Source organism: Podarcis vaucheri (assembly GCF_965113315.1).
Source record: "Podarcis vaucheri genome assembly, chromosome: 12".
In the NCBI taxonomy this organism is placed as follows: Eukaryota; Metazoa; Chordata; class Lepidosauria; order Squamata; family Lacertidae; genus Podarcis; species Podarcis vaucheri.
The window spans coordinates 38387969-38410925 of NC_138750.1; the positions used below are offsets into that span (position 1 = coordinate 38387969).

At 41.9% G+C, this 22957-nt stretch overlaps 1 protein-coding gene and 1 long non-coding RNA gene across 5 annotated transcripts in view; one reads left to right on the plus strand and one right to left on the minus strand.

The window, feature by feature from the left end:
- The window catches only part of LOC309515907, a 163192-nt gene extending 160897 nt beyond the window's left edge, over positions 1-2295 (plus strand). The window contains exon 5 of the long non-coding RNA XR_014212701.1: positions 37-2295. This is a non-coding gene — a long non-coding RNA (uncharacterized lncRNA). The remainder of the gene's footprint in view (positions 1-36) is intronic.
- Positions 1-22957, minus strand: part of ZNF804B (zinc finger protein 804B) — a gene marked incomplete at its 3' end in the record, with an annotated part of 315429 nt that overhangs the window by 6101 nt on the left and 286371 nt on the right. For all 4 annotated transcript variants that reach the window (XM_082194120.1, XM_082194121.1, XM_082194118.1 and 1 more), the window contains one exon: positions 19732-19875. In XM_082194120.1, coding sequence (XP_082050246.1) covers positions 19732-19875 — 144 coding nt within the window. The remainder of the gene's footprint in view (positions 1-19731; positions 19876-22957) is intronic.

A 22957-nucleotide genomic window follows, 5' to 3' on the forward strand; every position in this document is an offset into this window, starting at 1 on the left:
TGTATGAATTTTTGGTACCATTGCTTCTTTCTCTAGCTCCTTGAAAGATTTCATCAACGGTGTCTCCGAAAAATTAAACATATCACTTGGGAAGACAGGCAAACTAATTTCAGTGTACTGAAAGAAGCAAAGATCACCAGTCGAAGCAACAATTCTTCAACATCAACTTTGTTGGACTGGTCATGTTGTTCGGGTGCCTGATTATCATCTACAAAAGCAAGTACCTTATTTCCAACTCAAGGATGGGAAGCAAGATATCGGTGGACAACAAAAGAGGTTTAAAGATGCTCTCGACGCAAATCTAAAAATATGCAACATAAGCACTGATAACTGGGACACACTGGCCTGTGAGTGCTCCAACTGGATAAGAGCCTTTACCAAAGGTGTCATGGACTTTGAAGAAGCACAAACTCAGGGTGAAAAGGAGGAATGAGCTAAGAGGAAGGCACATTTGGCAAATCCTCACTGTGATCAGCTGCCACCCAGAAACCTATGTCTCCACTGTGGAAGGACGTATGGATCCAGAATTGGCCTCCACAGTCATTTATGGACTCACTGTTAAGACCATGTTCATGGAAAACAATCTTATTCGGCTACGAGTGATTGCCAAAGAAGCAGCAACAGCAATTAAATAATTCCTACTTTCCCCCCACTCCTACCTGGGTTTTAAATTATAAGAGTAGGATACTCTGCCTATGGTTTATTTGGAAACAACCCATAAAGGCTGAAATAACAGATATGCACATATTAAAGGGCAGACATGTTCCCCCCCTAATATTGTCCACATGCATAGTTCTATTCCAATCAAGTATTTATGGATATCCCATGCTGTTTGTTTCAGGTATCTTACGGTTGATTCCATGCCTTGGCCAACCATATTTTACTATGCAGTTGTCCATGAGAATTAGTTGACCTCAGATGTGCTTGCTTGAATGCAATCCATGAAATAAATTGTATTGTTCAAAATGTACCCAAATGGAACTAGCTGAATAAATCTTCAAATCTTTCTCCAAACAACATCAACAAATGGCCCAGCTGAATGGGCACAAATATATATACAATAGTAGCATTGGTATGGCTAACCATGTACGCAAAAGATGCTAAGCTCACTAACAGGCACTGTTGAACAGTATCGAAATAATTGCGCTCATCCATAAGGGCGCTCAAGCAAGGTAGAGAGCTTGGGAATTAACATACATTTAAGTGTGCAATTACATTTTTTCATGCCATTAGGTACCTAACTGGCTGGCTAAACCTAGTCAAATGTGCCAAAGTATGATTTATTTTACAAAATTTGACTCCTTTGTTCTTTGGTTCCTATGAATAACAATTGCAAGACATTTGCAGCCTGATTGTACCAGCTACTGCACTGGCAAATAGGTGCATAGGATTAGCTGGAAGGACTTCTGCACCAGCACAACCTGCGGCATTACTTGGGCACCATAAGACCATCCAGGACATTGGCAAGCACAGGCACATATGACAATATCACATTGCTTGAATTAACTGCTATTTGTATGCAAAAACACAAGACTTGGTAGGGAGGTTGAGTTGGCAGGCTGGGCAAGGGGAGGGGTGGGCATCACTTGGTCCCTGTCAAAGCCCACACCCCAAGAGACATGCACATTTGCACCGTGGAAGTACACAGAGCTGATGCACACCCCTGTCTCATACTTAACATGTGATGTACACTTTGCAGAGTTGAGCATTGGTTTTTTTTAATAGGTTTAAGCATGCTTACATCTACACTTTAGCCTGAGAGATTTTCTTGACATTTCAAGTGTCAGTGCAAGTGCAGAAAGCATTGAAGTTCAGCAAAGTTTCCCCCTCTTCTGTGCAATGTCCCAGCTTTGAATGGGATAATATGGAGCTCTTACATAGACTGGAGAGCCAACATCTGGTTGGCCAGGTGACATAAGCCATGTCCGCATCTGATTGGCTGAAACTAGCCAATTGGCAAGACTCATCTAACCCCCAAATGTACTCTTGCTTCTGCATCGTATTCTCCACCACTTTGCTAGGTTTGACTGTTCTCAAATGTTTTAAGAGAAGGCTGGAGTCCTATGCATTCTTACTTACTAGATAGGAAGTCCTACTAAATAAAGTTGCTTTATATTTGAGTAAAAATGCATGTGGGCTGGAAGGATTTCCGGCAATTATTCAAACCTACAATTCCAGTTTTACATCTTATTTCAAAGGTGGATGTACATTTTCCTCAGAAAGACGATGTATATTAGACACAAAACACAATTTTAAAATTGTTTTAAGTTCTCCAAATTGACACAAACCATGCATTAATATAGTAGAGCCAACCGCGTGATTTGTAAAATGTCTTCAAAATCCCAACCATAAAATGACTATGATAAAATTATTAAAAAGCATAATTGGAATGTATGTCTGAGGCATACAGCATTAGCCATTTAAGCAACTGGCAGAAAGAGCAGTAAGAGAATTTGCTTTCACCATGGTAACTGGCATTCTAAAAATAACTTTGAACGGCTATTAGTTTTCAGGATTAAACGTACGAGAAAGGCAACTTTAAAATTAACTGATGCATTTCAATTTGTTCCATGGAATCGCGATTTAATAATATTGCTATGAAATTTATTTAAGTGAGTAGATGTAATGAGCTTTGTAGTAAATTTTGCACAGTAGCACCCACTCGTCTCCCACTGCTATTCAGGCCCTATCTGGTCATTTTCTGTCCCAGGGCAAAGTTCCCTCTCCCTCCAATGGGACACTCTCCAGAGAAATCTAAGGGCTCATCACTAATCAAAATAAATGGGACTCTGTCCAGTTCATTGGATGAGTGAACCATCCTCATGCATGCAAATGATGGTTATGCCAAAGAAAACTTAAAGTAGGATTTGTGTCTCCAGGTTCAGCTGAGCTTCCCAGAAGTATCTCATTCTATTCAAGATGTCACAACAGTGGAGGCAGTTGTTCAGTGTCTTACTGTCTGGGATAAGGAAGGAGTGCAGAGTAAGGAACTATTCAAATGAACTTGACTCCTAAGATAAGTTAACAGAAAGAAGCTCACAGAAGGAGAGTTCCCCACCCATCCCTCATGTCTATAGACTCCTGTGTCCCAAAGAGCTGCTCTGGAGCGGCACATTGTTGCTTATTAGTTTGTTCTCATGGCTCCTGAGACAACTGGTGCCTGGAGGCTGCCAGGTGAGAGCAAATTACCCCAAACAGGACTTGGGTCCTAAAATGATGTAAGGAGTTCACAGAATGAAAGTTTACCATCCTCTCCTCTCCCTAGCAATCCCCTGCACACGTTGCTCAGGGTAGGGGCTCAGAGGAGAGGCATTGGTAATAAATTGTGTTGTGTTGTGTTATACATACATACCCCAGCCATTCTGGGTGGCTCCCAACAGAATTAATGATAATAGTAATAAAAAAGTGATAAAACACCAGACATTAAAAGCTTCCCTAAACAGGGCTGCCTTCAGATGTCTTCTAAAAGTCAGATAGTTGTTTATTTCAGTGTTTTTCAACCACTGTTCCGCGGCACACTAGTGTGCCGCAAGATGTTGCCTGGTGTGCCGTGGGAAAAATCGAAAAATTCGAAAGATTTTTTTTTAAAAAAAAAGTCAAATTTTCGCCCACTAGGCGGGCGCCGGACTGTGTCCACCCTATTTTCCATCCGTCCTGGGTGGGGATCAGATTGGATGGGATCGAATGAGAGCGGACAGGCGGTCCGCTCTCATCCGATTCCCCATAGAGAGCAGCGGGGCTCTGACATCTCCCTCTCCGCACACAGTGGTGGTGTGCCTCGTGATTTTTTTCATGAAACAAGTGTGCCTTTGCCCAAAAAAGGTTGAAAAACACTGGTTTATTTCCTTGACATCTGACAGGAGGGTGTTCCACTACCGAGAATGCCCTCTGCCTGGTTCCCTGTAACCTCACTTCTCGCAGTGAGTGAACTGCCAGAAGGCCCTCGGAGCTGGAGGAGTATGTATAGTTTCATACATAATTGTTGGGATGAAATCACAGAAAGTTGGAAGTGACCACCAGTGTCATCTAGCCCAACCCCTGCAATACAGGAACCTTTTACCCAAGGTAAGGCTCAAACCCTCAACCCTCAGATTCAGAATCTCATGCTCTACAGGCTTCATTCATTATTAAGGGTGGGGTAACACCAGGTTGGTGCACATCCACCTGCTGTAGGGCTACCCCCGTCAGCATGGAGCTCCTTCATCTTCACCAAGCCTTGTCCCACTTCAATTAGGGGAGTCACAGGTGGCTGTGAAGTAGAAGCAGGGACAGCAAACTTCCATCCTGTGAACTTTTTAAAGCTAACTTTTCTTCAGATGCAAGTCATGGTGACGGGTGCTAGTGTTAACCTTCATATACCAACTCCTTGTTTCATTTTGCCTATTTTATTTCTAAAGACTTACGGTATATCACACCCTACTTTCTACTTAAGGAGTCCAAGAACTCAAAATACAGAAATAATATTTCAAAATAAAAAACCCAATTTAAACCCACCATGTTTTTTTAAAACAACAACAACAACAACAACAGAGTAATAATTCTAGTGCAGGTTAACAGGAGACAAAAAAACAATCATCACCCAATGGCCTTTTTGAACAGCCGTGTCTCTGCTATGTTTTATGGAATTTCTAATTGCTACCAAGCCTTTAGGCTGTGTCCATTTGGTGAATAAAAAAAAAGAAAGAAAGATAAAAAGCTGCTCATTCAGTGATCTCTGGTGATAGCAGAAATCTCCAGCAAGAAGCTGGAGCTGTACTGGGAGAGGGCCCCAGGTCACCTTTCAACTGGCACACAACTCTGTCTCCTGGTAAAAGTTTCAAGAAACCAGGGGACATGAAAAGTACCTGCTGGTGGTCATTCATACCTGCTACTATAGTTGTGTGCTTTTGGGAAATGCCTTTGTTTTAAATTTGCTGTCCGGGATCTAATTAGGTCTTCAAATGAGTTTCTAATCTTTTAATTGCTCCTTGGAAATTTGTGGGTAGGGTGTGTAGGGTGCAGACTTTTTCCCCTTCCCTTCCCTTTCCTTTCCGAAACCTTATATTTTGTTTACACAGTATCTTATTTTCCTTTCTTCACATGCGCAACCTCCCTGCCAACCTCCCTAAATCTGAATTATTTACTGTTAAAAGGGAAAATGGTTGAGTTTAAATACCAAAGCAGAACTACAATCCCCTTAAAATATGCACCCGCACAGATTCAACATGCTGATAGTGACTTTGTATCTTTTTGGCTTAGGGGAGCCACAGTGATATGGAAGATTATGCTGAAAGACAAGGAGAAATAGGGCAGCTGAATCCTCTTCAAGTTGCTCTTTCATTTCTGAAACAATATGTCATTGTAATTTTTGAGTATTACTGGGATAGCTCAGGAATAACTTTGTGCAGTGGGATGAACTATAGAAAACTGATACATTGAATGACAAACATTTCACAGCCTTTGATTAAACCACATCCTATTCGTTTCACTTGACTAGTAGATAAATACAGTTGCATATATATTGCTGTTCTGCATTCCTTTTCAGGCCAGTGTTGTGAATACTTTATTTTAAGGGCCTAATTGGCTTCTAGCCCAAAGATAACATGCTGACTTCAATGACAAAGATCCCAATAAGGCAGGGTTGTGTGTAATTACCACCTGTTTTGCTTCTGCTCATGGATTCAGCAGCTTATCTGCATGGAGCGTTGGCTGATACAGGAAAGTGAATGCAAACAATGGGTCAGATTCAGACCTGGCTTGCTTTGAGGAGACCCAGGAAAATGAATAGGGAAAGTGAGCCAAGACCAATCTAAGTCCCATTGGTTTAAATGGGCCTACTCTAAGTGTGTTTACGTTTGGATCCGACACATTGTCAGAAAGTGAAGGCCGGATGCTTCTGAGAAGTCTGCATTTTGTTCAAGTGTATTCTGGGAAGTTATATGGAAGAAAAAAAACAGGCAAGAACAGTAGAATAGCCCTGTTGGATCAGACCAAAGGTCCATCAAGCCTTTTTGGGTCCAGCAGTTGCCTTCAGGTACTGAAAGCAAGGCACGAAGGCAGAATTTGCTCATTGCTTCTCCCCAGCATCTAATGTACACCCCAGCATACTGCTTCTGAACATGGGCGATGACCATGTTTAGCTACATTCCACCCTCAAAAGACTTCCCAATGATTATATAAGCAACCTCTCCAGTCAACCAACAGGGTGGTGCTGTTCCTTGTCCTCAAGTGTTTGACTAAGGTTCTGCTATTGTATTGAATTCTCTTATTGCATATCTTAGGGAACTTCCTAGAAAGAACAGATCTATGCTAGAATCCTGTGCTGTTGGTTTTAACTCCTGCAACACAACTTTTAATGTGTGGAGCTGGCTTAGGAAAACTCCTCAGTGGACTAGATACATAGGAAGCTATCTGTGCACATGAAAATCACCGTATTCCAGCTGTATGATAAGAAGGCTCTAAGGGATGTTGCTATTGCAGAGAGCAGTGGTCCATAAAAAACAGATTGAATCAAAGTTGCAAATGTTAATTGAAAATGGAATGGGAATAAATTGATTTTTGCACATGTAAATTCTCTCACTTCCTTTAACAAGTCATGCGCTGTCAACCCCATGCAAGGAACTGCCACTAGGGCACTGACATTTATCTTGCCCATTGGCCACGCTGCGTGAGACTGACAAGAGTTGGAATCTAACAACATCTCGAGGGTCACAGGCTCCTCATTCCTACAAGCAGTGGAGAGTACACTAGTCCCTTCCCAACTCCTAGTAGTAAAGCACACTTAATTGTGAATTATTATAACTAATTATATAGTTTTCCTTACAAGCTGGGCTTGCTCCTCAAGTTCTTCTGTTGAGGTTCTTTCTGAGTGCTCCTACTTTGGATGCTGGCTGGCCACCCAAGGCTGCTTTGTAGTATTGCTCCATCTCTTAAATTCTTTCTCCAAACACATTTGTCAAGTGTCAACTTTACTATCATTTAGAAATCCAACTGATTTTTTTTTTTTTGGGGGGGGTTACTCAAGCTTTTGATATCACATCATTTAAATCAAGAATTTTAACTAATGACCTGCTGTTTTAACCACTGTTTTGTGAGCTGTGATTTGGTCTTTGTGGAGAAATTAGTTTTGATTAACATTATTACCCTGTCTTAAATATCACCAGCTGCCTTATAGTCATTGAATATTAGGATATTTTTTAAAGACAAGTATCTGTCTGTAATTGTATAGTGGTATGTTACTGTTTGGAACGCGGGTGGTGCTGTGGGTTAAACCACAGGGCCTAGGACTTGCCGATCAGAAGGTCAGCCGTTCAAATCCCCACGACAGGGTGAGCTCCCACTGCTCAGTCCCTGCTCCTGCCAACCTAACAGTTCAAAAGCACATCAAAGTGCAAGCAGATAAATAGGTACTGCTCCGGAGGGAAGGTAAACGGTGTTTCTGTGCACTGCTCTGGTTCACCAGAAGCGGCTTAGTCATGCTGTACGCCGGCTCCCTCGGCCAATAAAGTGAGATGAGTGCCGCAACCACAGAGTCACCACGACTGGACCTAATGGTCAGGGGTCCCTTTACCTTGATGTTACTGATCACACACCCACCCCTCCATGTTTGTCTCAACAGTCTTCTGGCACGGGTATGAGGCCTATACACACCTCCCCTCGCATGCTGGTTTCAACACTGCAGTCCAGGTTAAATTAAACTATAGTTTCCTGTTGCATCTGAAACAGAATTGTCTTCTTCTGGCTTTGCCCATTCAACTATGGTCTCTTGAAACTACCGTTCTGCACAAACTACCATTCTCCATTTTGGAACTGTAGTTTAAAGAGACCGCGGCCAAAGGTAGTGAGCAAGGAGCAGGGAAGTGGGTCTGGTCACATGCAGGCCCAACAGTCACACCCAGCTTACAACCGCTTATGCAGCCAAGAACATTACATCACAAGGATAAATATATTGCAAAATGTTCATACTGCGCTGTTCAGTGTGGCCGTTCTTTGTCTGGGTCACTGGGGCCTTCCTGTGTCTAAGCGGTTGTGTGATTTGTTACCTGGTTCTCCTTTTCCCTGCTATGGCCCTGGAATTCATAGCCAACTGACCTCCGGAAAGCTGCCACACTGCAGTTCTTTAGAAGGGCTTTGGAGACCTATTTGTTTTTGGATGCCTATGCATGTGTAATATTTCCTTGTTATGGTGTTCTTTTCAGCTAATGGTTTTGTTGAAAATGTGTTTTATATTCTGAGCTGGATGTGTGCTTTTTAGCACCGCTGGGTTATTAATGTGGGTCTTTGTACAAATTGCATTAATTTTTCTTTTTAGAAATTATGGTGATGATTATTGAAGTTGTAATTTTAAATTGCTTTATGTCAGCCAGCTTGAGAGAGTTGAGCTTACTTAGGAAAACAGCTTATAAACATTTCAAAATAAATAAAAATGTTGTTCTTTTGCATGTACTTCTTCACTGGCATCTAATGTGATTCAATGACCCTTTCTTACAGATGTAAAATGAAATGGCTTTGTCTATCTGCTTCTTCTACTTTTTATTCTGTTTTTTTGGTTGAATCTTGTTACATTAACAATTTTTTTTTAAAAAAAATAAAAGTGTAATTGAATATGACCCACCACTTAGACCAAAGTACTTGGAATTAATTCAGTTTAATTTCACTGAAATCAGTCCACAGAAGCAGTTACGCAAAAGTGTCTGGCAATTAGTACATGTTCTTGGTCTTAACAAGTTTGTAGATCAGTTTGCTAATAACTTTTAAAGAGGGAGATTGGCTTTGAGAATTTGCAAATTGAACTTGGCAGTGGCTTCATGTATCCTCATTAGGGTTCAGCTGAAGGATTCCTAATGTCTCATGGCTCAGGTGATGCCCAGTACACATGCTGGCACTGGAATTCACCCACCATCAGACATTAATTTTGGGCAGTTTAACAAAAATTTATGTATTTTTTTAAACAGCAGGAGCAAGAAGATCCTTCAAACATTATCATTTTATTTGAAGGGCCATTGGTATCTGGCTTTTAACTGTGCAATCCTGTGAGTGTCTACTCAGAAGTCATCCCCATTGACTTTGATGAAACTTACTTGCAGGAAAGTGTGTTTAGTTTTACAGGCTAAGTAACTACTGAATAGTCCAATAAATACAGCCAGTTGCATGGTTTTGTTTTGTTTGGATATATTTGAGGTATGATGAAAAAAAGATGATAATGTTTCTGACTAGTGCAGGGAATTAAGTAAAGTAATCCTGTCATTCTACTATGACTCCCTTGATATGCACCATGCATTCAGTATCCCCCCCCCCAAAAAGGAACATACAAACATATGTGTGTTGTTAGGCTCGATTCCCTTTTCTTTTTGGCTAGAAGCATACCTTGAAGATTTGTTGCTCATTTTTCTACAAGCGGAAAGATCAGCAAGATTCTTAAACTCCATTGGACTCAATTATGCTGCTAAATTGTGCATATTAATCAGATAGATGGTAGCAATCTATACTCAAAAGTAGAAGGGAAACACATAAGCTGCTGTTGTAGATACATTCAGTGGGGCACAGAGTGGTTGTAAAGAGGAGAAAATAAATTAGATGATAGAATCATTCACTAGAGGAAGGCAAGCAGCTGCTTCAGAAGCATTTAAAGTTAGAGGGGGGAAATGAATCTACGTTAGGCTGGTGTTAATATTTGAATGGCAAAGCATTTGTGCCAGTGGAACCTTGGAGTGGAGCTCAGGAACGGAGACACAACCTCAGATCCTTGGTTCAAAAGCAACATAAAGCCATGGGGCTACCTTTGAAGGTGACCCGGAAACTGCAACTAATCCAGAATGCGACAGCCAGACTGGCAACTGGGAGTGGCCGCCGAGACCACATAACACCAGTCCTGAAAGACCTACATTGGCTCCCTGTCTGTTTCCAAGCACAATTCAAAGTGTTGGTGCTGACCTTTAAAGCCCTAAACGGCCTCGGCCCAGTATACCTGAAGGAGCGTCTCCACCCTCATCATTCAGCCCAGACCCTGAGGTCTAGCGCCGAGGGTCTTCTGGCGGTTCCCTCACTGCGAGAAGCCAAGTTAAAGGGAACCAGGCAGAGAGCCTTCTCGGTAGTGGCTGTTAGAATAAAAGGTTTCTGATGGCAACTGTGACAAGATAAATCCGGAAAAAGCCGGGATGCCAATGCATGTTTCTGACATGTGGGTTGAGACGTCACAAGGCAGGGAGCATAGATTCTTCCTTGGAAAATCAGGGTATTTTCCTAGGCTACGCCATTGCTGGAGACTTAGATACCAAGTCTGTTGCTGTTATAAACAGCAGGTGCACTGAGATGCGTTCTACTGGTACAGTGGAGGAGATGTGCCGGATGCACAGATCAGGAGGAGCTACGAAGAGTGAGAAGCCCACCCGGTATGCTCAGGAGTTTGCTAACACAGCTGTTGCAGATTTAGCTGTGGTTGGTGGCTCGACACAGGTCTTGGAACCCGGAGTCTTAAAAGGGGTAAAGCGATTGTCCCCAAGGGTCGGGAAACCATGCCCAAAGGCTGTAAGGGTAGACACTGTTTCCTTGGAGAAGGAAGCTGGACCATGTCCAGAGGCCATGTGTGCCAACACTGATTCCTCAGAGAGGAACGAGGCTAGAGTTCGAGTCCCAACAAAGCCAAGTGTGAGACTTCCTGATAGTCAGAAGAGCTATGACGCCAAGACTAGTCAGAAGTGCAGGATGGTTAAGGCCCAAGGCCAATCCAGTTGCAGGTAGTTCCAAGGGTGGAACGGGTGATACAGGGGTATACTGTGTGTATGATATCTGTATGGTTGTTGCAGTTACACTGATGACTGCAACACAGTGCATGAATTGGGGGAGGATGTTAGAATTCCTGCTCCATGATTACAGTCATGGGATTTTTGTCTATCACATGACGGTGTATGTTTTGACTCCACAGAGTGGGAAGTGACGGAGACAGGATGCTTGTGTTACTGTGTTCTGTGAAGTGGGACTATTGTCCTTTGTTCTTTTTCTCTTTGCTGTCTGATGCTAGAGAGAGAGGGAGCCATGTTACAGTGCTCCGTATGTGTTTATATGTAAATAAAGTAGATTAGCCAAAATGCTGAGTTGCTGAGGTCTGTTACACAAGCTGTGAATAATCTGCAGATCCCTAAGTGTGCCAATGTCTGTTGGCATTGGTCGCTGTGATGTTCGGGCTGAAGAAAGCTTTTGAAGCTCCCGAACAATCGACCAGGAGGGAGAGAACATGCCAGTCGGGCATGTGTGTCTGTCAGCGTCCTACTCAAGTGTAGGGCGAGCTCCTGACAGTGGTGCCCTCCCTGTGGAACGCTCTAGCATCAGATGTCAAAGAGACACATGACGTTTAGAAGACATCTGAAGGCAGCCCTGTTTAGGGAAGCTTTTAATGATTGATGGTTTAATGTATTTTTAATCTCTGTTGGAAGCCACCCAAAGTGGCTGGGGGGGGGACCCCTGTTGTTGTTGTTGTTGTTAGTGGGGTCAGGGTTAGTTTTAATGTCTGGACCTAAGTCTGTCCAGAAAGTGTTGATTGTGGGATAAATATGAAAATTTATTGGAACAAAAGACAGTGGTGGCTCTCTCCACTTGAAGCAATATCGGTGAAAAAAATAAATATGAGAAACAACTGGGTAACTTATAAAGAACTATTATGAGAGGTAGATCAAGATTTAAAATGAAGGAGGTTTGAAGAAATAAGAGGACTAATAACTGATTGGCTGCAATATCATCATCTTAATGAAGTATTTAGGTTGAATAAAAAGAAAGGTTTTTCACCTAAAATCTCCCAATTCGAAAAAGAATTGTTGGAAAATAAAAATAAATTACTGTAATTTCTAAAATGTATAAACTTCAGTTGGCAAACAAAACATGAACCAGTCAAATCAGTGCTTATGCACTGGGCGAGGGATTTTTGGTTATAATATTGAGTTAGCTCTGTGGGATTACAAATCTGAAATTTACAGCATATTATACTTTGAAAGAAATTTATATGAAAATGATGTACCATTGGTATTTAACTCCTAGCAAATTAGCTAAAATATATAAATCACACTCTAATATGTGCTGGAAACGTGCACTGGTGCACTGATCCTGACTAGGCTAGACTAGTGGACTTCAGCTAGAGGAAGTGAGCGGCCAGCTTTTGGGCTGTGTTCTGGGAACCAGTACTGGGTTGTGGCCCATTATAAGGTGGGTCACAACCACAGCACCACCACCATACAAATATATGGTAAAAAGGGAAATGAAATGGGTCCCTAAGTGCATGTTTGTGTTGAAGGTGGGTCAAGAGTGCAGCAGAGCAGAAACATCGCTGCACGTGCTGAATATAGAGCAGAACAGAAAACAATCCCTAGTTCCATGGGATTCAATGGACCTTACTCCCATGCATGTGTACATAAAATAGAGCCCCAAGGCTGCAATTCCACACTCACTTACCTGGAACTAAGTTCCACTGAACTCCATGGGAGTTACTTCTGAGTAGACATATATAGGCCTGCATTGTTAAGATGCTTCTTTTGTATCAGTATCTACTTGCCTACAATGGATTTTTTTTTAAAATCCTTCCATGATACATAAGAGATTTCATTATTCAAAACTGTGCAACCATAGAGAAAAATAAAAAAGATGATAGCACAATTATTAATATTGAACTCTTCCTCTGACACGCAAGGCTAGCTTGAGATTCTAGAATTTGATAACAGAATTCTGTAGTTCCTCGTATAATGTAATACTTCAAATTGCTGTAAAGTCAGCGGACGACAATCAGCAAGGAAATTAACTGTCCCCTGGGTTTTAAAGAGGGCTAAACTGCTAATTTACATGTTAATTAGCATTTGGTCTAAAAAAGTAGCGAATGTAATTCTACAGCATCTAACATTTAACAATGGAACTTATCTAGACGTTGCATTTAACAGTAGCTTCCCACTTCTCGCTAGATATTTCTGAAGTTCCGATAATGAAAGCAATCTCATTATTCTAAACAACATGCAGTTTTCGGGGATGACGCCTGCTAATTTATTTGCATAATGAGAAAAGTAACAAAGCAATCACATTGAATCAGGTGTGTTGGTTCTTAATAAGGCCCATCTAATGGCATAGATTTGTGGGTTTAAAATAAAGACTTGTATAAACTGACATTTAAAATGGGAATGTGCTGCCTCAAGTCATAACAAGTCACTAGACTGTGTTCAGTGGCATTTGATAATTCTATTTCTGCTATCCAAGCACTGATTTCATAAATGTGATTGCAGTAATGTGCAAGTTAAGTATCTTGGAAGAACTCTGCCATAAATTAATACTCCAGAAATGAACATGTTGCATTAGAAAAGCATATATAACATTGATTTCCATTTCCAGATGAAATTGGAGTAAGGAGCATAATATATAGAATTCATTTCAGAGATGTCATAGGGCTATTAGACCTTCTCATCACTGCACATTTTCAAAATGTAGAAAATGTTCACTGTGGTCTTTGGATGGGCCCCTTCCTGATGGCATCATGGCATACAGAAGTTTGGTTAGCTGGGGGGTCCAGGAAAAGGTCATTTCAGCAGTTGCACCCACCCACCTTACAGCAGGGGTGGACTTTGGCCATTCAAATTTCAGCGGCGCTCTATGTGAGCCCAAATTTGTCATTCCCCCACTTTTCACTTTCTGTTCTGCACATGCAGTATATCATATTTGAGATGGCTTGCAGTGCCCTCCTCAGCTTGGCACCCAGTGTGAGGGAACTGCTCATACTGCCCTAAATCCACCTCCGCCTACAAAATGCATTCCTAATGGTGATCAGGGAGATGAAGAACTGGCTGCTTGCCCAGACATTTCCAGACCATTAACATGACCAATGTCTGTGTTTTTTTGTTGTTACTGTAGTTATTGCACAAATGTTTTTAGTCCCGCCTCCCCTCCATCCCTGCATGTTGCGAGCCGCTTTTAGTATTTTTAAAAGGAAAATTGGTATGCCATTTAACAATAAACAAATAAAATAAAATGAATATATAAAATGCCACTATGAACAATTTTATACCAATATTTGCCCCTTGTGGAAGGAGATGGTAGTCCATGTTGTGGTAACTTCCAAATTGGATTATTATTACAGTGCAGTCTATGTTGGGGTACCCTTGAAGGTGACCTCGAAACTTCAACAAGTCCAAAATGCAGCAGCCAGATTACTGGTTGGGGTTCACTTCAGAACTCATGCAACGCCCATTTTAAAAGAAGAAGAAGAGGAAGAGGAAGAGTTTGGATTTGATATCCTGCTTTATCACTACCCGAAGGAGTCTCAAAGCGGCTAACCTTCTCCTTTCCCTTCCTCCCCCACAACAAACACTCTGTGAGGTGAGTGGGGCTGAGAGACTTCACAGAAGTGTGACTGGCCCAAGGTCACCCAGCAACTGCATGTGGAGGAGACGCGAACCCGGTTCACCAGATTATGAGTCTACCGCTCTTAACCACTACACCACACTGGTGTAAAACAGCTGCAGTGGTAGCTGGTTCATTTCCAGGAACTATTCAAGGTGCTCACATTATTATTTAAACTCCTAAATGAGTTAGGCCTCAAATAGCAGAGAGGTCATCTCCTTGCCTTCAGACCTCTCAGAAGTTTGGGGGTGGCCTGGGAGTCTGCATTCTCCATGGAAGCTCCTCGGTTGTGGAATTTCCTCCTCACAGAGTTGCGCCTGACACCTTCATTGTATCGTTTCCACCACATGGTGGAGATACACATCCTTACTCTGGCCTTTGACCAAGTATATGTTTTCAGGGCCCACCCTATTTCTGTGACTGTAATTTGTTTTAACTGTTTTAACACCGAATTTTAAATTGAACTAAAAATTACATTGTTGTACCCTTCTTTGGGACCTGGTGGGGAATAAACTGAAAAAATGAATGAATAAGTCTTTCTTTTGACTTATCTTTGTGTAGATTTAGATAACTTGTCCAAAAGCCATTCACATAGAAAGATAAGGGCTGGGAAGGGTGCATAAATAAATTTGTTTGATGCAGATATGTAAGCGAAACATTAAAATCTGCCTCTGTCCACCAGAGACCATTTACCTTCATCGTTTAAATCCCTGCATCCCTTTATGGAAAAATATTAGCACAAGCTTTAGGGTAATTAGGATTCAGTATTGCCCTCATATGCAACTAGGCATGTTGTACAAACAGCTGCTCTGTTTGTATCGAACAGCGTTGATTTTAAGTTTCATTAAGTAGCCAGGCTCTATCTTTCTGGAGACTCATTCAAGCTTTTTGACATGTCTTACATATTAATTCATTAACTGGAATTCATTTGGGTGTGTTGGTGACATATATCAAGGGTAGGCTGACATTTCATAGTTAAAGCACATCAGCTAAATTGCAAGCTGTGCATCTGGGCCTGCAATTCCGGCACAGGCCCCAGGCAACAGAGTGCCTTTTGTGGGGAACCAGCTCACCTATCACACTTGTAAATAGCAAGCTCTTTTCATCTGCAATTTAGGAAAGGAATAGCAAGCAAACATGTAATGTTGTGTGGCATTGCATTTAGCAATACAGTTGTACCTTGGAAGTCGAACGGAATCTGTTCCGGAAAGTCCTTTCGACTTCCAAAACGTTCAGAAACCAAAGTGCGGCTTCTGATTGGCTGCAGGAAGCTCTTTCAGCCAGCCAGAAGCTGTGGAGCCCCCATCGGACTTTCAGCTTCCAAAAATAGTTCACAAACTGGAGCAGTCACTTCTGGGTTTATGGCGTTCGGGAGCCAAAACGTTCAAGAACTAAGCTGTTTGAAAACCAAGGTGGAAATGTTCCAGAGATCCCTCTTCGGACTCTCAAATTCACCAGCTGTCCCCACCTCAAAAGGGGGACCTAGTTTTGGTGTAGGAGAGTTTTTTTAGGGGGTGAGGAGGTACAGTTGGGGAGGGAGCCCGCCCCCATCAAAAACCCTCCATGCGTCCACAACAGTTCCTTCAATTTGCAAATGTGCTCACAGAGCCCAGAAAGGTTGCTGATCCCTGGCCTAATAGGGTAGCCATCGTGGTGACCCTGCCAGATGTTACTGGAGCTGGAGTCCAATCAGCCCTAGCCAGCAGGACCAATGGGCCAGGATGAAAGGAGCTGTAGTCCAGCAACACCTTGCTGCAGAATTTATAGTAGAAAATGTGTGAGCAGGGGAGTTGCTGCTGGCTTCTGGCCTTGAATCTGAGCCAACTACAGTATCATACAGAATGAAGTTCAGAGCACCGCCGTCATATGATTTCCTGGGTGGTGGTTGATGCAGTGGAACTTTGCATGGTAGGAAAGCTAGATCCATTTCTGTGGATATGTGAGAGATGTTTATTGAAAAGCCAATGTTTTTTTAAACAAAACAAAACAAAACAAAAACAACTACTGACCAGGGAAATATGAAAGCTTGGAAACAGAATCTGACTCATTTCTAGCTAATCATCAACATCACCACCATCATAAAATAATTAGCAGTTTTAACAACTGAAGGAGCATCTCCACCCCCATCGTTCTGCCCGGACACTGAGGTCCAGCGCCGAGGGCCTTCTGGCAGTTCCCTCACTGCGAGAAGCCAAGTTACAGGGAACCAGGCAGAGTGCCTTCTCGGTAGTGGCACCGGCCCTGTGGAATGCCCTCCCATCAGGTGTCAAAGAGAAAAACAACCACCAGACTTTTAGAAGACATCTGAAGGCAGCCCTGTTTAGCGAAGCTTTTAATGTTTGATGCATTACTGTATTTTAATATTTTGTTGGAAGCTGCCCAGAGAGGCTGGGGAAGCCCAGCCAGATGGGTGGGGTATAAATAATGAATTATTATTATTACTATTACTATTATTATTATTATTATTATTATTATTATTATTATTATTAACTAGCCTGTCTACCTTGTGGTAAATTCTATTGAATTCAGTGACACTTATTTCCAGGTAAGTGTTTATAGAATCACAGTGCAAACCTGCCATTTTTTGATGCGCTTCTTCTCACCCTTACGGGTCCACTAATCGGGAACATTAGCATACCTAGTAGGGCAGCGGTGAGAAGCATGTGCTGTCATTTCTCTATGAAGTTTAGCTTGTTTTATAAAATATAGGCCATTTGTTCCTTCCATTGCCAATCTGTCTTCCCCCCTCCCCCCCAGAGCACTAAATCTAGTTTTAAAATTAAAAAGAGTTTTATTGCTTTTAACCATGATCTTTTATGATGGAGAGCAGCCAAGACAAACTGACTTGATGCATCAACATTCCATTTTCTGTTTTGCATAAATCACCAAGGCTGAGAAACATGAGGGATATGGGGGAGGGGGGAGGGAGAGAGAGAAAGAAAGGGATGATGATGCTTAGAATGGATCGATCTGAGCCCAGAAAATTCTGACAAGTAGAAAAAGCAACTGAAGCTGCAAATAAATCCTTTTGTATAGGGAAGAGGGATTATAGGATTAACTTCACATGTTTTGGATCTGAAACCATTTTTGTTTTATATCATTACCAGCCTTTTATAGACTAATTGAGTGGTGTGGAGAACAGCACTAGCTGATTTTTTTTTAATATAATATATATATAAAATAAGAATTCATGATTAACCCAGTTTTGTCTGAGGAAACAATGGGCCAAAATTGTGGCCTTGATTACACTCGTGAAATTCACGACTTTCATCAACAACACTGTCCCTCATGAGCCTTGGAACCTGTAATCAGAAGCTGATTTGCTGTTGAGTAAGGCGATGAGCAGGATATTAAGGAGGAAAGAGAAAATGCAAAACAAGATTCCTTTGGAGTTCAACTACTCCCTGTTCGGAATTGAAATTAATAGCCTGATCCAAAGTTCTTTGAACTGCATCCATAATAGGCCAGCGACAAGTAAAGCAGATCTGTTCCCCTCAAAGGCAGTTCGGCAAACTTTTCAGTAGTCTGCCATGTATAGCTTATGGGTTGTATTTGACTTTGTAGGGGAGAAGTGGAGTCATCCCTTCCCCTCTGTGATGTATGCGAGTGTCTCTTGAAGCATTCGGCTCCCCGCCTGAATCTTACTGGGAAAACCAGATGTGATTCTAATTGTGTGATTGCAATTAATATGTCCATTTTTCTGCTTTTAAAAATAAATAGCAGGGAGCTAGTGGATCAGGACTTCAGCACACGAGGAGTGGGGATATAACCCATCCCTGCCTGCTGAGGTCTTGATGGGAAATCTCACAATGCCCAACTGCTATTAGCCCTGGGAAGGAAACTTCCCTACTATCAAAATAAATCTACATTGGAAGCATAAAAATATGCCCCCCTCCCCGATAAATGGATAGACAACACGACAACTCTTGAAACCTGTGAACAGATCACTTTCAGATGAAGGTGATGTATGGACAAATTTAATAATATTTGGAACATATTTATCGAAACCATAGTGACTCATGAACTGATGTATACTTAAGGGAAATAATAAGTTTATCTACCTACATATATACTACATATTTCTGTAACCTTAATTACATGTTATTGTTATTTCATTATTGTTTTTCTCTGCCCCCCTCTTCTTTTTTCTAAAAAAGAAAAAAAGAAACTTCGCTACTAGTGTGAATGACAGCATGGGATGGAGTTGCAGTGTGTCTCTGTGTGGTTAACTCCCTCCCTCTGTATCACAGCCCTGATTCTGACAGTCCCTTCATGTGACTATTCTAGTTCATGCTCTTGTTGCAATAAAGGTCATGCTTACCAGTCCCCCCCCCAACTATTCGACCCAGGAATGAAGCATCCATTGGCACCAACAGAAACATCCATCACAGGGTGCAGAGCAGCACAAGTGGGGATTTTCATTGGGACCATGGTATGCAATTAACACAACTGACCCTCAATCAGCCATGTTTTCTTAAGGGTGACAGTGTCTTAAGACATTGGTCTTCTGCCTGATTACATGACTATATCACATTATGTAATAATTACATACACAGCTCAACAAGACAACAACTGGAACCCACCAACAACGTATGAATCAATATGGCTAAGTGGACCGAACAACTCCCCTTCCCCTCGTACACGCAAACAAAACTCACTGCAGTCAACTAAAGGCAACCAAGCCCTGCCCTGCCCCCCCCCCAATCTCTCTCACTGCCAACAAAAACTAATAAATCAATACAAATGGAACCTGCCCCCATGATGCTGACACAAAAACCTTACACATACACTATGTAGAACAGGCATAGGCAAACTCTGGCCCTCCAGATGTTTAGGAACTACAATTCCCATCATCCCTAGCTAATAAGACCAGTGGCCAGAGTTTGTTTATGTCTGATGTAGAAGAATTAAAGTTTACTACCCTCCTTCTCTCTTTCCCCCCAACTTTATACTGTCTATAATATTAATGTATCCAATCAAATATGACTGATCCGTAGATCAAATTCTATGAACTGAAAGCAGAGATGCTGTATGTACTTTTGTAACCCAATAATTTTTTAAAAAATAAAAACAATTAAAAAATACACAAATGCACACATGAAACATAGAAACAATTTGACACTGAAACCAACCCCATGTTGTAATACTTGTGAATATTACATGGTCGGCTGGCTCATCCCCCCAAAAATAATATTACTTGATATCAAGTGGTTCAACTAGTCATGTGAGTTGGTGCAACTTGTCATGTCATGTAAGAGAGCATATCACCACAGGAATATGACACAGCAAATTAAAAAGAAGCTACCAACTCTACAATTCTATGATTCTATATGTATACCCTACCTATTTTACATGGCTATATCTTGAATGACTTTTTAGGCTTACCTGCTTGTGAGCATGATCATAGGAATTGATGTGGTTGTCAAATTCATGGTGTTTATGGTACTGCTTGTCACATAATTCACAGTAGAAGTTAGCCTTCACATCCTCTAGAGCCCTTGCCGCTGCCTTCTCCTTTTCAGCAAAATCCTAGAAGGGCAGAGGGAGAGGAAAAATATTTGGTTATATCCAATTGCCAGTTTGGTTATTGCCAGTTTTTCACCACAAAGTCCCATGTACTTCCCAGCCCTATCATTAGGCAGAGTGAGGCAGCTGTCTCAGGCAGTTGATTTTGAGTGACATATTTTTACTCCCAGGGAGAAGTGCTGGTGGGGTATTCATTCAAAAAATGGAACCAAATCGACTTCCGGAGGCGGCGCGAAACGAGTAATGGCGGTCCTCTTTGCGTTGCGAAGAGGGGCTCCGCAGGAAAGGGTCGTTCGCTGCGGCAAAGCGACGACCCACTAAGATAAACCACGAGCAGAGCGAGCTCGTGGCCGTGGGATCCGGCGGGCACCTAGAGCGACCCCCAAAACGAAGAAGGAACCCCGTAAGGGGCTCCGGAAGCGCGGAGGGGAAGCGGTGCTGTGGATTCATCGCTCTTTCTGCGGGAGTGAAGCCGCGCGGCTGTTACAGATGAGCGCCGACCTTTCTTCCTTAATATTGGATTACAAATCAACTACTCGTGAGTAAGAGTTATTTGAAATTGGATTACAAATTTATGAATTTGGCTGAAAGCGGGAGACGAGAAAAAGGAAGTCCGTCTCCCGGTGGTGCTTAGTGATCAAAGGCAAAGGAACTGACAAGCTGGAAGCAATACAAAAGGGTTTTAAAACGGGAAGTATCATACGTCTGGTGAAGTTAGAAATTGAAGGGAAAGGCAAGTTATCTTTATTTTCCTTGCTATTGTGTTTATTCTACTTGGGGACCCTCTCCTCTGCTGGACTTTTAAAACTCTAAAAACCCCAGTCCCAGGCTCGCAGCGGAGCAAAAGGCTGTTTTGCGGATACACATACAAAGTTGAAATGGATACTTAGAGGCATCACTGGTGGATACAACTAAATAACTGTATCTTGCACCTCCAGAGAAACTACTGTGGCAACATTGAGAGGGCTCTGCCAGAGGGAAAAGGTCTTCTCTAAAGACTATTGATAATTTATTTAACTGCAGGAACTTTAATGGCGACTGAAACTTTGTTTCTTCTTTCCTGAACTGTAACAATACTCCCTCTAGTGGAGTTTGGGATTTACAATTTCCTGAGAACTAACTTTGTTTTGACTCTCTGTGGTTTGGTTATTTACTCTGAGGCCTGTCTTTCCCATGGAATTCTTGACAGCTTGACCTTGAATCCAAAGACAGGTGTGGAATGAGTGGCCGACCAAAAACAAGAGCTGCGTCGAAAGCAGGGAAAGGCCAATTGGTACAAACAACCCTGATTTCCCAGGCTCGTAGATCTTCAGTCCCTGCTGTCTTACAGGGAGTTGTACCATCACCAACAACCCCATCTAAGGAAGCGGAACAGTCAACAACTGAGGATATGGCAGCTGGGGGTTCTAGCACTCTTTTAGAGGAAATGTTACAACAATTTGCAATTTTGAATAAAAAAGTGGATGATCAAACTGCAAAAATTGACTTAGCCACATCTTCAATTACCAAACTTTCTGAACAGGTGGCTAAGCATGCACAAGACATTGGGAATCTAAAGGACGCTACATCTGAAAATCGGAAATTGGCCGAGGCTGCGAATGAAAAAGCAGGTCAAGCAATTCAGAAAGTGGATGAATTGAAAGGAGAGGTAAGGCCGCTCCATAAACATATCAGCGACCAGCAGGCCTACCTGTCTTTGGTGGAACTGAGAAACAGGGAAAATAATTTAAGATTACGCTCTATCCCAGAGATTGAGAAAGAGGACTTGACTGGCTTCTTGACAGCAGAATTTTCTAAATTCTGGGGTATAAAGGAAGATACAGACTTTAAAATAACAACCGCATTCAGACTGGGAAGAGTTACCAGGAAAGACAGGCCTAGAGACTGTTTGATCATTTTAAGGACTAAGCAGGAGAGAGACAAGCTACTTGACCTACATTTTAACAAAGTACTTGAGATCCAGGACAGAAGAGCACAAATTTACAAGGATATCCCTAAACAACTATTGGATCTCAGATCTAACTACACCGACCTAGCTGGACTTTTGAGAGGTAACGGAATACCATACAGGTGGGAGTTTCCACAAGGCTTATCATTCAACTACAAAGGAAAGAAGATTAAAATCAAAACGAAAGAGGACAGCCAGAAGTTTCTACACGACCACGGAGAAGACTTGCAGAAAGGAGCAGCAGCTCTTTGGCCTCCACCAGAGTTTGGAAAAGAGCTAGCACCCTCGGATTTGGATAAAAAAGAAGACGCCCCATAAAGAGCAACAACAGATTGATACAGGATGTCTCTTCAGCTGTACAGTTGGAACATTAATGGCGCAAATTCCCCGGAAAAACGCAAAAGGATCTTTCATATTTTAAAGAAAGAAAATTTGGACATAATTTGTTTGCAAGAAACCCACGTGACCAGGCTCCACAGGAAGGTGTTAATAAACAAAAGACTAGGCCAAGAATTTATTTCATCAGATAGAGTTAAAAAGAGAGGCGTGGTGATCTACGCTAAGGAGAATTTATCACCAAAATTTTTGTTCAAAGATGAACAAGGAAGAATCCTGGCTATTGAAATACAGACTCAAGGAGAGAAAGTTTTGATATTAGGAATTTATGCACCAAATGAGGGGAAATCAGAATTTTACAAGAAGCTACATGAGACACTACTGGACTATCTGGACTATTCTAACATCATTATGATGGGAGACATGAATGGGGTCGTCTCTACCCTTATGGATAAGTCACAGAACCAGAATTTGACCAAAGATGGAAGACTACCAAAAACTTTCTTTGAACTAACTGACAAGATGGATTTAATTGACTTATGGAGGACGAGAAACCCCCTAGGTAAAGAAGGAACTTTCTTTTCTGAGGCCCACCTGTCATGGACAAGAATCGACCAAATTTGGACAACTAGAGGGCTGGCACCTAAGACCACAAAAGTAGAAATCTGCCCAAAGACTTGCTCCGACCATAACGCTCTGAAAATGGAAATGAGATTTACTACTGCCGACTCCTTCAGATGGAAAATGAATGACAACCTGTTAAGAGATCAAGAGATTGTAAAGAAGGCCCAAAAAGCTTTA